Below are 13,952 nucleotides of genomic sequence, written 5' to 3'. Positions count from 1 at the left end.
AACAGCATTCACTATGCCTGGCAAAGAGTCCAAACGCAAGGCGGATGCTGCTAAGCGCAGCAATCGTCCAGCTCCGCCTATTCGTATCGGGATTCCAACGCACATCAATGATGATGTTAATTGTATGTATTGCAGTATTATTTCGCAGAACAAATTATTGTAGTGTTTTGCAATCGATTTAATCTATACTGTATTTATGTAAGATGAAAAATTATTAGCCAAAAAGATTGTTAATTTTTGTGTGTGTGTTTTTGTTTTGTAAGTTTCTGGAACTGGCTTTCGTCATCGAGTTCGTCGTTGGCCGACCAGTGTGATTTCTAACAAAGCTCACAAGTTGGTCCTTCCAGATGAGATTCCTGACAAGAAAGTGAGTGTAATGTCCACAAATATTTAAAATATAAATATAGATTTTCTTCCAATACTATCTAGCAGTACTCTGGGATTCTAAGGAAACGGTCAGATGGTGTTGAAGCCGCTATCAGTTACAGTGCTGCAAACAGACTGAATCGGCTTCTTTTTGACATGTGCCTAAAGTCTACCAACTTTTGAATCTTAATAGAAAACCTAGTTGTGTTCATCTTCCTTTTTAGTCGGTGCTTCTCAATCTGTGATTTAGAACTTAAGCTGCGCAGTTATTTTTACATATCTTTATTTGTATTTATGTTGGTGTATTCTGTGATTAGTTTTACCATTTCATGTTTTATTGTTTGTAAACTTTGACTGTTTAATGTGATCTCTTTCTTCCTGAAAAGCATATTGCATTGCCGTTTGTATGAAATGTCATAGAAATACAGATTGTTTTATATTGAAATGTATTTATTAATTTTTCTAATTTAGTTCATCCTACTTGTTGGGGACTCCCACTTGAGGTCCGTGGCAGACGGCATAGTCCCTATGCCGGTTGGCGGCCTCGCTTTTGGTGTGATGTCCACTCCAGGAGCCTGTGCAGATCTTCTGCGCCTTGAGGTTTCACAGGCTGTGTTACCTCGGGAGCCTGATGCTGTTTGCGTCATGGCTCCTTCTAACAACCTTACGGCCAGCAGAACAGTTGAAGAGGCAGGGGATGCATTTGAGCGGTACCTTTTGGCTGTTCTCAGTCGCTGGCCTAAGGTGAGAGGCTGATTTGTGTAATTTTGAAGGTATGAGAGATGACAGTAAACGTACATCCTTAAAAATAATTGTATTCTTTCTTCTTCTTTCTTTTTTTTTTTTAGGTTTTCTGTACCTCCATGATTCCCCGTTTAGTTGGATCCTGGGAGCGTCAAGACCTGTTTCAGCAGGAGTACCACCGCAGATCGGCTAAGCTAGGTAAGTTGCAACATAATTAGATGAAAAGGTAGTATTAACGACAAGCGTTATTGCTATTTACTCTTAGGTATCAAACAATCACAATTTATAAGTTTACATGAATTTTTTCCTTCTGCTTCGAAGGTGTAAGTTATGTGCCGATCCACGATCACCTACCCAGGTATCGTCTTAAACTGTGGTGCCGTGATGGTGTAAGTATATTGCTTGGAAGAAAACAAGGTAAAGGTTCTTAAGTTTGAGATGATAAATTTGTATTCTTTTGTTCGTGTTTGTGGTTGCAGATCCACCTCAGTGATAATCACGGGATGCCTATACTCACGCAACTGATGTGGAATGCCTCCTATCAGTTCTTGGAGACACACGCACCAAAGCCACTGGTGCAGCACCAGGTGTCTCGTCCGCAGAAAGCGAGTATTGTGCCCCGTGTGGTTGTGAAGGGTGTGGAACGCATTCCACCTCCACGCCCTTCCGAATGGACGTTTGTGAGACCTAGCGGGAAGGTGAGAGACTTTATAAAGTATAAATATTGTAAAATGTTTATAATTTTAGGCAACTGGGCCAGTAATGCTTCTAAATGTGTTTTCTTTTATTTACCATTGCAGAGAAACCATTCAGGGGAATTTGAAAAGACTTCTAATTCCCCCAAGAAACGAGTGGTTGTTTCTAAGGTTTGTGAATGTTTTTGATTGATCTTTTTCAAAGAATTTTGATTAGATGATAATATGTGGTGAATTTTCTTCAATAGGCTGATGACACTTCAGTGGCCTTGAAGGAGTGTTTCATCCCCCTGAATCCCGTTAGGTTCTCACCTTCAATTCTGGCTGCCATGGACACGATTGCTCCAGCGGATGGTCCCACAGATATACAGGTAGCTTTAAAGCAAAAGTTTATTATCTTTTAATGTAAAGTGTAATGTTGTTCCTGGTGCTTGTAATATGGGCTGTCTGTATGGTATATTTGAAAGTATTGTACTTAATCGTATTATTTTCTGTTTGTAGACTACATCTGTGCGACATTTTAAGAAAGCAGCTAGGCGTGTCCAGCAGGAGGTTGATTCATTAAATTATCTGGCATACAAATACATTGTGGTGTTATTTTTCTTCACCGTTGTTGTTCTTTAATTATAGGTTGCATCCACACCTTGCATAAATCCTCTTGCAGACGTGGAGTCTGTTCGGTCTAGGAAGGAGGTAAGAAGCGTGTGTTTCAAACATAAAAACTAAACTAATCTTTATTGACGATGTATTGACCTTTAATTTCTTCTGTATAGGTGTTGGACTGTGACCAGCTGCCTTCACCCCACCATCAGGAGGCATCTGGTTGTCCTGGGTCTGTCTCTGGGTCTGTTGCTGCCCATGCTGTGATGCTTCCTTCTGGCCATCCTGCGCATGCATCACCCAGAGGTCAGTCTGCTAACACCCCTTCTTGCGTGCGTTCACAGGTTTTGCTGTCATCTCTAGTTCCAGAGACAACTGTTCAAAATCCTGTTGTAAATAATTTTGATAAAGATAAAACAATTTTACACAACGATGATACAATTTTAGACTCTGTCCTAGGATCATTTCATCAGGGCGATGGGCGTTTTAAATATGGGGGAGTTCAGTGTGCAGCTATTACTGTTGTTGCTTTAACAAAGCACAAACAGAAGAGTGTTTTCTCTTGGGATTTTGCCGTGTTGGATAACGTTGTTGAGTTAGGAGATGAGCTGTACACAGATTTGCGCGACAACAAGAAGATTAGAGGTGGACATGAGTTTCTCTCTGTTCCAGACTTGCCAAAGGAAATTGACATAGAAGAACAGCGTTTTAAGCTTGTTTACGGGGATTTTGTTTTAGGAGATGTAGATGTAGCTGAAGGCAAGTTAATAGATGCTGGTGTGTACACTCCTCTCCTGGATGGATTGAAGAAGATGTGCACACAGCATGAAACTTGCATTATGACATTAAGTGGCAATACTTGTGCTATCATTTGTGATAATGGACGTTATGCTGTAGTAGATTCCCATGCACGCTCCGCAGACGGCATGGTAGACCCGACAGGACAGAGTGTAGTTATGTACTTTGCGAACCTTGATAATATTTTTCAACATTTTCAGAGATTTGCTAGTGAACTGGTGGGATCTCAGAGGTTATTTGAGATCACTGGAGTGGATATTGTTCAGATGGACACATTTAAACATGTATCTGAACAAACAGATGACATTGACATAAACCCTGTTATTTTTGTTAGTGATGCTAGTACTAAAGATTTTCATTTCAGTCCCATTTCTAGAGACGTGTCACAGGCGTTGAGTAAATGTCTGAATGTGAAGTCTGCGATGGTTGATGAATCATCTCCTGTTCCTTCATGTAGCACAAGTGTGGTTAACGTTGATGATGACAACAGTATTGTAAACAATTATACAATTTTAAGCTCACTTACAGGATCATTTAATCAGAGCGATGGGCGTTTTAAATATGGCGGCGTTCAGTGTGCAGCAATTAGTCTTGTTGCTTTAACTAAGCACAACATACAAAGTGTTTTTTCATGGGATGTTGCCATGTTAGACAATGTTGTTGTTTTGGGCGATGAGCTGTACACACATTTACGTGACAGTAATCTAATAAGTGCTGGGAATGTGTTTCTTTCTGTTCCAGAATTGCCAAAGGAAATCGTTATGGGCAAACAGACTTTTAAGTTGAATTATGGCGATTTTGTTTGTGGAAATGTAGATATCGTTGAAGGCGAACTTATAAATGCTGGAGTGTACACTAGTCTTTGGGATGGTTTGAATAAGATGTGTACACAATATGAAACATGTTTTATTACACTTGGAGACAATACTTGCGCTTTACTTAGTGAAGATGGACATTATGCTATTGTTGATTCACATGCTCGTTCTGCAGATGGAATGGTTGACCCAAACGGTAAAAGTGTAATTCTATACTTTAGTAGTCTTGACAATGTTTTTAGATATATTCTGAGGTTTGCCAGTAAATTAAATGGAACTCAGAAGTTGTTTGAGATCAGTGGAGTTAACATTGTTCAGATGGACACATTTAAAAATGTTTCTAAACAAACAAGGTTGGCTCCAACAACAGGAAAGGAGGTTAGGCGTGAAGAGTCATTTACACTCTCGGAACCAATAAAGTTACAGACAGATGACATTGACATAAACCCTGTTGTTTTTGTTAGTGATGTTAGCACTAAAGATTTTCATTTCAATCCCATTTCTAGAGACGTGTCACAGGTTTTAAGTAAACGTCTGAATGTGAAGTCGGCAATGGTTGATGAATCATCTCGTGTGATTGGTGAATTGGGTGTACCATGCATGAATAAATCAATAGTGGCAGATGGAAACTGTTTTTTTAGAGCACTTAGTCAAGCTGTTTATAGCACCCAGGAATATCATAGAAAAATCCGTCTTGCTTTGGTCAATCAGTTAAAAAAGAATCCTCAAACGTATAAAACCATTTTAAGAAGTGAGTATTCCTCAGTTTCGCAGTACCTCACCTCATCCAGGATGCAATACGTTGGCAGTTGGGCAACTGAAGTGGAAATTCAAGCTGCTTCTGATTATTTTGGCATTAACATATTTACTTACTGTAATGATAAATGGCTTAAATACACTTCCAACAGCAACTTTTCACAGCAGGCTGTTTATTTGGAGAATAGTAATGGTAACCATTATGAGACAGTGGTTTGTGTAAAACAACCTAACACAGGAACTTGTTATGGTTATTGTGGCCCTGTAAATAGTATTTCTGGTAGATACAATACTCGACATGCCCCTACAGAACATTTAAAATGTTCAGTAGAAACTGTGACACTTGAGCCGAGTTCCATAGATACAGATGGTGTTAGTGTTGTTCATTCAAATACTTTATTTACTCCTATGTCTGCAGATTTTTGTAAAACTCTGTGTAATCGGTTGAAAATAGATTTTGAGAAACACAATTCTCAAGAGTCCACATCAGGTGGGCCTTTAGGAAATGTGTGTAAGACAGAACATATTATTGAAGATGGTAACAGTTTTTTTAGAGCTGTAGCTCATGTAATTAGTGGGTCACAGAAGGGCCATCGTAAGATCAGACTCGCTGTTGTTTCTTATATGTCCAAAAATGCTGAAGAGTGTGAGAACTTTCTGGGAAAAGAACATGCGTCTGTGTCAGAATACATAAAAAAGTCACAGATGAATTATGTCGGTCACTGTGCTACAGAAGTAGAATTTAGAACTACAGCCAGTGTTGTAGGATTACCCATATTTATCAACAATGGCACAGAGTGGGTCAAATATAGTTCTCAAACTGGTAATTTTGTCACTGAGGGACTATATTTGTCAAACTGTAATAATCATTTTGAACCCGTTCTTTGCATAAGACTGGGTAATAAAGAAACATGCTTTGGGTTTTGTAAAGTTGATTCTTTGTCAGACAACGTAAACAAATGCAGAAGGTCAACTGTGATGCAGTTAAATGCTGACCCAAACATGGAAAAGATGAAAATGAGGAAGAGTTTTTCTAGATATTTAAAGCGAAATAAGGCTTCTGCAGAAGCCTCTAATTATAAAACGATAAGTGCAGTTAAAGACAAAATAAAAAGTCAGAAAAAAAATGCATACAAGCAAAATGCTGCTTACAGAATGAAAAAGATCAGCGTGACCAAATTTAAATACAAATGTCTTCTTTCACATAATGAGAAAGTGAAAAAGGTGGCTTTGTTTAACTACCATTACAACTTGTCTAAAAAAGAGGAAGTTAAACGGAGGGCCAAACATAGGTCCATTTTCAACTACCATCGTAATTTGGCTCACAAAGACAAAGTTAAACAGAGGGCCAAACATAGGTCCATTTTCAACTACCATCGTAATTTGGCTCACAAAGACAAAGTTAAACAGAGGGCCAAACATAGGTCCATTTTCAACTACCATCGTAATTTGGCTCACAAAGACAAAGTTAAACAGAGGGCCAAACATAGGTCCATTTCCAACTACCATCATAATTTGGCTCACAAAGACAAAGTTAAACAGAGGGCCAAACATAGGTCCATTTCCAACTACCATCGTAATTTGGCTCACAAAGACAAAGTTAAAGGGAGGGCCATTTTCAACTACCATCATAATTTGGCTCACAAAGATAAAGTTAAACAGAGGGCCATTTTCAACTACCATCATAATTTGGCTCACAAAGACAAAGTTAAACAGAGGGCCATTTTCAACTACCATCATAATTTGGCTTATCAAGAAAAGCTTAAACAGAAGAGTGTGTATAAGTACCATCATAATTTGGCTCATCGAGACAAAATGAAAGAGTTGAGTGGAAAGAAATACCGTAATGTTAAACATAAGACATGTTTAATAGAAAGTATCCAGCATAAAAGAATGCTGATTAAAGTAAATTCACAAAACTTTGATTTTGTTGTAGATCAGTTTTTAGAGAAGGTGAAAGATGGACCTGATTTTGTGTGTTGTGTTTGCTCACGATTGTTGTTTAGACATCAGGTCTTAAATTGTAATCAAGAATACTATAGAAAAACCAAAGAAATGTCACTTATAGCAGATAAATGTATAAGTGACAATCATCTGCACAAATGCAATGATGCCTGTAGATTACCTTGCAAATTTAATTTATGTAGAAATAAACTGTACATCTGTTACTCGTGCCATTATAAAATGGGTAAATGTCAGATACCCCCAGAAAGTTCAATCAACAGGCTGACTGTTGATCCCATCCCACCTCAACTGGCATGTTTAAATACATTAGAGCAACATTTAATAGCGATGAATATACCATTTATGAAAATGTTGGCTCTGCCTAAAGGTGGTCAGAATGGGATTCATGGCCCGATAACTTGTATACCTGCAAATATAGTGGAAACGTGCAGTTTGTTACCACGTACCAACATGGAGGGGTCTTTATTACCTGTAAAGTTAAAGCGTAAATTGACATATAAAGGACACTATGATTATCAGTATGTTGACACACAGCATGTTCAGGAAGCTCTTCAGTATTTAAAACATCATAATTTGCATTACAAAGATGTAGAGTTCAATGAGTCTTGGATTAACACATTTACTCAGGAAGATGAGTCATCTGTTTTGGAAAAGGATAGTGGTTCTAGTAAAGATGAAGATACTTGCATAGATGGAGAAGATGAGTTATTGCATGACAGACAACAACACTGTATGTTTCAGGACACCTGTCTCATGCCAGTAGATATAGGACAAGAAGCATTGGACCAGTATGTAGATAACATATTAAATGTAGCTCCAGGTGAAGGTAACAATCCAGTGAAATTGCTTTCAGATTTTACAAATGAAGCAAAATGTTTTCCCGTCTTGTTTCCTTCAGGATCAAATACTTACTATGAAAGCAGACAGTTTCGTTTGACTCTGAATCGGTATTTCAACAACAGGCTTCTTCATGTCGATGGTCGATTTGCTAACAATGTAGAATATATATTTTTTGCACAGTACATGTCTGAACTAGAGCAAGTTGTGTCCAAAGTTTCTATAGCTTTGCGTAAAGGTAAAAGCGGTGAATCTCAGAAGTTGGGTAATTTGATACAGGATCAGGATTCTTTAAATAAGCTGTTAGAGTTTGATGATGGCTACCGGTTTCTTAAACCAATTCGCGGCACACCTGCTTTTTGGCAATCTGCACAGCGAGACCTCCTGGCTTGTGTAAAAATGTTGGGCAAACCTACTTGGTTCGCATCATTTTCATCGGCAGATTTGAGGTGGACTAACCTTCTTTATAGTATTTTGAAACAGGAAGGCAGAACAGAGACAGTTGAACAGCTGGAGTGGGCTGATAAATGTGACCTCCTACGTAGGAATCCAGTTACTGCTGCCCGAATGTTTGATTTTAGATGGCATGTCTTCTTAAGGGAAGTGCTGATGTCTCCTGCCAATCCCATTGGTAAAATAGAAGATTATTATTATCGTGTTGAGTTCCAGCAGCGTGGTTCTCCTCACTGTCATTGCCTTTTCTGGCTTTCTGGTGCTCCCATTTTAGATAAGAACACAGATGAGGAGGTCATTGCATTTGTTGATGAATATGTCACATGTGAACTTCCTTCTGAAGACTATTCACTACATGAAGTCGTCTCATCTGTCCAGCAGCACTCCAAACGGCATTCAAAGACTTGTAGAAAGAAAAAAACTGTTTGTCGTTTTAATTTTCCACGACCCGCATCTGTTAGAACTTTTATTAGCCGCGGTGAAAAGTATCAAGATGCAGTGAAGACTTGCAAGTGTGATAAAACAGATAGCACTGTACAGTGTGCCTGTGCGTCTCAAGATAAAGCACGTAAACAGGAAATGGACAAAGAAGTAGCAAGTGCCATTTTAACTAAAGTGAAGACTGCTATTTCTAGTGAAGACTGTCCATATAACAGTGTAGAAGGTCTGTTTCAGGGCCTAGGTATCAGTCAGGAACTATTTGAAATGGCATATAAACGATTTAGTCGAAATACACATGTTGTTTTGAAAAGGGAAGTTAATGAAATCTGGATTAATCAGTATAGCAAGTTGCTGTTAAAAGCTTGGAATGCTAATCTTGATATCCAGTATTGCGTCGATGCTTATGCGTGCTGTGTATACATAATATCTTACATGTCTAAAAGTGAACGGGAAATTGGCCTTCTGCTTGCTAATTCTCAAAGAGAAGCAGCCAAAGATGGTAATCTTAGTGCTAAAGAGGCCTTGAAGACTCTTGGTAATGTTTATCTTCATAATCGGGATGTTTGTGCGCAGGAAGCAGTCTACAGGCTAACTAACATGCATCTTAAGGAGTGTTCTAGGAAAGTTGTGTTTGTTCCCACCGGTGATAATATAGTGAAAATGAGTTTGCCTATTTCTGTTTTGAGGCAAAAAGCAGCATCACAGGATCTTACTTCAGATGACATGTGGATGACCGGATTAGTTGATCGTTATAAGAAGAGGCCAAATGATGATGTGTTCAATGATATGTGCCTGGCTACGTTTGCATCAGAATATCGTGTTTTGAGTAAAAACGAAAAATGTAGAAATCCTATAAAGTTAAGTAATGATTTAGGATTTGTTACAAAAAGAACTCGGACTAAACCAGCGGTTGTTCGTTACGCGCGTTTCTCTGAAACCAAAGACCCAGAGAAATTTTTTCAAAGCATGTTGCAGTTGTTTTTACCGTACCGCCATGATAGTCAGCTTAAGCTTAACTGTGAAACTTTTGAGGAATTTTACAGAACTGGTTTAATTAGATTTTTTGATAGAACAAACCACTCGGTAAAGGCTGTTGTAGATTTAAATCGGAGTAAATTTGAGTTAGAATCTGATCATTTGGATGCTGTGAATAATCTAGTTGGTGATTTAATGTTAGAAGATGCATGGTGTGAGTTGTGTCCGGCAGTTGAAATGGAACGTTTGGAGTGTGTTGAAATACTGAAAGAATCAGAACCAACAGTAAGTGACGAGGCAGAAGTAATCCCAGATTTGGCTCCATGTTCAAACCAAACTGCACATTTAGAGAAGAGAAACACGTTGAGTAGAGGTGAAGGTCTGGCATTGATTAGGTCTTTAAATGAAAAACAGTTTTCTGTTTTTAATCAAATCAGGCAGTGGTGTGTAGATAAAGTTAATGGTAATAACCCTGAACCACTGCATGTTTTTGTTACAGGCGGGGCGGGCGTTGGGAAAAGTCATTTAATTCGAGCAATAGAGTATGAAACACAGAGATTACTGTCACCAAGCTGTAGACATCCTGATAATGTATGTGTAGTATTGACAGCTCCTACTGGGATTGCAGCATATAATTTAGGTGCAACAACAATCCACACTACACTGTCTATAGGAAAGGATGTGCGCTTACCGTACACTCCTCTGGGTGAAGAAAAACTAAATTCTTTACGTACAAAATATTGTGATCTGCAGCTTCTTATTATTGATGAAATATCAATGGTCGATCATAACCTGTTGTCCTATGTTCATGGTAGATTACGTCAAATTAAACAAACGGGTGATTTTTCACCTTTTGGAAATGTCAGTGTAGTGGCCGTTGGAGATTTCTTCCAGCTACCTCCTGTTAAAGGGAAGCCACTCTATTCTGATGGTGTAGGTAGCAACTTATGGTCAAGCCTATTTAAAGTTGTACAGTTAACTGAAGTCGTTAGACAGAAAGATGCTGTGTTTTCTGGACTGCTAAATAGAATCAGAACTCATACAAAAGGTACACCATTGTTACCTGAGGATTTAAAGGTTTTAAAAACTTGTGAAACAGGTGAGGCGAGCTCAGCATTGCACATATTTGCAACAAATAATCAAGTAAATAATCACAACATCCATCAGTTATGTCACGTTTGTCCTGATTACATATCAATTACAGCCAAAGATTATGTTAATGATAAAAGAACAGGCAAACTGAAGTTGTTGGAAGGGAATCATGCCAGAGCTTCTAATACTAACTTGTCAGAAGTGTTACAGTTGGGTAAGGGTGCGCGTGTAATGTTGTGTAAAAATGTGGATGTCATTGACGGTTTAGTAAACGGAGTTTGTGGTACTTTGATGGAAATTAAAATGTTAGAAAATGACACCTTTCCTAAAAAAGTTTATGTTCAGTTTGATGACCATCGTGTAGACTTGCAGAGGAGGAAAACCTCCCAGTCTCTGTCATCAAATTTAGCTGGATCTACACCTATTGAACCCGAGGAGGAAAGGGCCACTGTTAAAGGTGGATTACGTCGACAATTTCCTCTTAAATTAGCTTGGGCGGTTACGGTTCATAAAGTTCAGGGACTCACTCTTGAAAACGCCGTTGTTAGTTTTAGAAAAATATTTGCACCAGGTCAAGCATATGTAGCACTTAGCCGTGTAACAAGTCTTTCAGGACTCACAATTCAGGACTTTGATGAAAAACGAATCTATTGTAAAGAAGACATTACAGTTGCAGTTAGTAATATGACACCTTTTTTGACTCCAAACTCACAGTTCGACAGATTTAACTCTTCTGCATTCACTGTGTTTTTAATGAATGTCCAAAGTCTGAATCGACACGTTAAAGACTTGGCTTTCTGCACACAGCATTTGCAACCTAATTGCATTGCTGTCACAGAAACATGGGTATCTACAGACAGATCAGATGCAGTACAGATTGATGGCTATAGTTTTTACAACTGCCCACGAGTTTTAGCTTATTCTAGTACCCATGAGTCATTGGTTGCTTTTCAAGAACAACAACATGGTGGTGTTGGCTTTTATACTGCAGATGGTGTGCCATTTAAAATGTTGCAGGCTCCAGACGTCAACTTGGAGAGTTTAGTGTATAGCTTTGTTAACTTACACATAGTACTTGGACTCATTTATCGACCTCCTTTGTATCCCCTTTCTTTGTTTAAAGTAAATTTAACAAAGTTGCTTGATTGGCTGGAGCTACAAAGTGAGACATTAGTGCTAATGGGAGATTTTAATGATGACATTTTAAAATCATCAACAATATTAAAACTTTTGACTGACAGAGGCTATGCCCAAATAGTCAAACAGCCAACAACCAAAAAAGGCACTTTAATAGATCATGTCTATGTAAAATCCAACAAGTATATAACAGAAGCATCTGTTGTTCCAACATATTTTAGTGATCATCAGGGCATCATGTGTGATTTCACACGGCTTTAGTTCACCTCAAAAAACAGATTTGATTTGATCAACACCTAACTGCAGAATTTGTAATGTAAAGAGGTGTGTGTGTGTGTGTGTGTGTGTGTGTGTGTGTGTGTGTGATCAATTTTAGCTTTACTTTTACGAATATTTTACCTTTCCTTACATGAGCTATCTCTACTGAGAGCAAAATCAATTTCGTTGTACACCTATGCAATGACAATAGAACTTATATATATATATATATCATACATATAGTCTGTCAGAACTTTTCTATATGAAATATATTGGATGTATTGTTTTTAAGCAGTGTACATGTTTCGATGCCGTTGAGGGGTTGTGCACACTCAGGACAACTTCGCTGCCGCGTTCCATGTGTGAGAGCAGGGGTTGCAGGACAATGTGCGCACAGGAGTGTAGCAAGATTTTTAAACTGTGGGTGTTGAAATTTCTCTGATGCATATAGGTGAGAAGTGTTACATTGGCAAACTATTTCGCTGTCATGAGAGCAACGAAGGGGGTAGTAACGCGCGGAACGTTTTGGTGTCGTGCATTTGTCATGGCACTAGAATTTCGGGTGTAGTGCAGCACCACGCCTATGTAGGAAAAACCACTAACTGCTGCTGTATGCTTCACCATTTCTGTGATTTCTTCAATTTTCATGTCCCCTACTGACCTAGTCAAAATAACATTTAGCCATTTCCCACCTTCTCTCAGCTCTAGAATGCTCTTTCCCCTTGTCCTCTGCATTAATCTCTCACCCACTTTTTAATCAAAACTAAAAACATATCTGTCCTGATCAGCAATTAATACACTAATTTTATTGTTTTAATGTTTGTAAGTGTGTGTGATTGTGTGTGTGTGTGTATTTCATCTTCTTTGTTGCAAAATGTCTAGGATGTACTGGAAAGCTTTTAAACATGTCTTTTTTTACATCAAAATTAAATGTGTTTAAAAGCTTTCTAAAGGTTTCGTTTCCTGCATTAAGGTGGCATTTATTGAAATTAAACTGAAAACCTTTAGTACAATTGGCTTCTCATTCATCACTATTGAGTGATGTAACAATTAAACACCAAATTATGCATAATGTTAAAAATTAAACTGGTGAATTCCATGCTGTTTTAATGCAGGGTTTGCTTTACCTGGTAAAATGCACAAAAAAGCAAAGGCAATGGTCTGGTCTCCCACTTGTGGGACAGGGTTCAAATCCCTGTGTTGCCCTGCTAATTGTGTTGATCAGTGAAAAAAACTATTATTCAAAAAGGCGAAAAACAATCAAATTTAAGTTTAAAATCTTACTTGCTGCAATTCACCCTAGAACTAAACACACATTTTGATTTCAAGGACAACTGATAAGATCACACTCATGGGCATTTCTAGCCTGCTTTTGTGAGTACTGAAGCACCCGTAAATTAATCTCTAGCACCCCTAAAGTTTAACATTTATTTATTTATTTTTACAATTTATGGTGATTTTTAAACACATTACTAATATCTAAAAACAATAGGACAAAACAATAATATAGCAAATCTCACCTGTCTCAAAAATGGTTTGATCGTGCTCACCTTTCCAGCTTCTACTCTGAGCCTTCCTGAGTGGCTGACATGCTGCCATTAGGAACCACGTTTCTTTCTGTGGGACAGACCTGAATTTACATTATTTTTCACAGGTCTTTGAATCTTGCATAAACTGATTGTGAGGCGAAAACAGTAGCTGTCAATCAAACTAGAAGGTGGAACTTTGACGCAGGTCTGGCCACTCACGAACCTTCATACCAAATGGTAACGTCAGAGTGATCCAGGACTCATGGGAGATGAGCGCAGTGGAGAAATGCTGTTACAAGAAAGGCTGAAGGGTTAAACTTGCTAAGGTTCTTCAGTAATCAGACAGGCTGGTGCTAAAGAAGCCCAATAATAAGCTTCTAACACAGACAAGGTACTTGTGTTGTTTCATAACCAAACCCTTTTGAATAGCATTTAACAGTTGAAAAAATCTAATTAAATCCTTGATTATTTCTTCAGACATGTCTGAGGGA

The 13,952-nt window shown here is 38.3% G+C and overlaps 1 protein-coding gene across 4 annotated transcripts in view; it reads left to right on the top strand.

The window, feature by feature from the left end:
* Positions 1 to 12,023, top strand: part of LOC129160775 (uncharacterized) — a 156,215-nt gene extending 144,192 nt beyond the window's left edge. For 3 of the 4 annotated variants that reach the window (XM_070551573.1, XM_070551572.1, XM_070551574.1), the window contains exons 2-11: positions 6 to 122; positions 264 to 367; positions 838 to 1,110; positions 1,215 to 1,308; positions 1,432 to 1,499; positions 1,590 to 1,976; positions 2,054 to 2,176; positions 2,307 to 2,357; positions 2,436 to 2,498; positions 2,579 to 12,022. In XM_070551573.1, coding sequence (XP_070407674.1) covers positions 14 to 122; positions 264 to 367; positions 838 to 1,110; positions 1,215 to 1,308; positions 1,432 to 1,499; positions 1,590 to 1,976; positions 2,054 to 2,176; positions 2,307 to 2,357; positions 2,436 to 2,498; positions 2,579 to 11,935 — 10,629 coding nt within the window. In that variant the 5' untranslated portion in view covers positions 6 to 13 and the 3' untranslated portion in view covers positions 11,936 to 12,022. Of the gene's footprint in view, positions 1 to 5; positions 123 to 263; positions 368 to 837; positions 1,111 to 1,214; positions 1,309 to 1,431; positions 1,500 to 1,589; positions 1,977 to 2,053; positions 2,177 to 2,306; positions 2,358 to 2,435; positions 2,499 to 2,578 lie in introns of all 4 variants that reach the window. The other variant, XM_070551571.1, reaches the window with a different exon arrangement.
* The last annotated feature ends 1,929 nt before the right edge of the window (positions 12,024 to 13,952 follow it).

The sequence above is a fragment of the Nothobranchius furzeri genome, chromosome 5 (assembly GCF_043380555.1).
Source record: "Nothobranchius furzeri strain GRZ-AD chromosome 5, NfurGRZ-RIMD1, whole genome shotgun sequence".
Classification (NCBI taxonomy): Eukaryota; Metazoa; Chordata; class Actinopteri; order Cyprinodontiformes; family Nothobranchiidae; genus Nothobranchius; species Nothobranchius furzeri.
The sequence above is the reverse complement of the archived record's forward strand: the minus strand, read 5'-3'. Positions and strand labels throughout refer to the sequence as shown.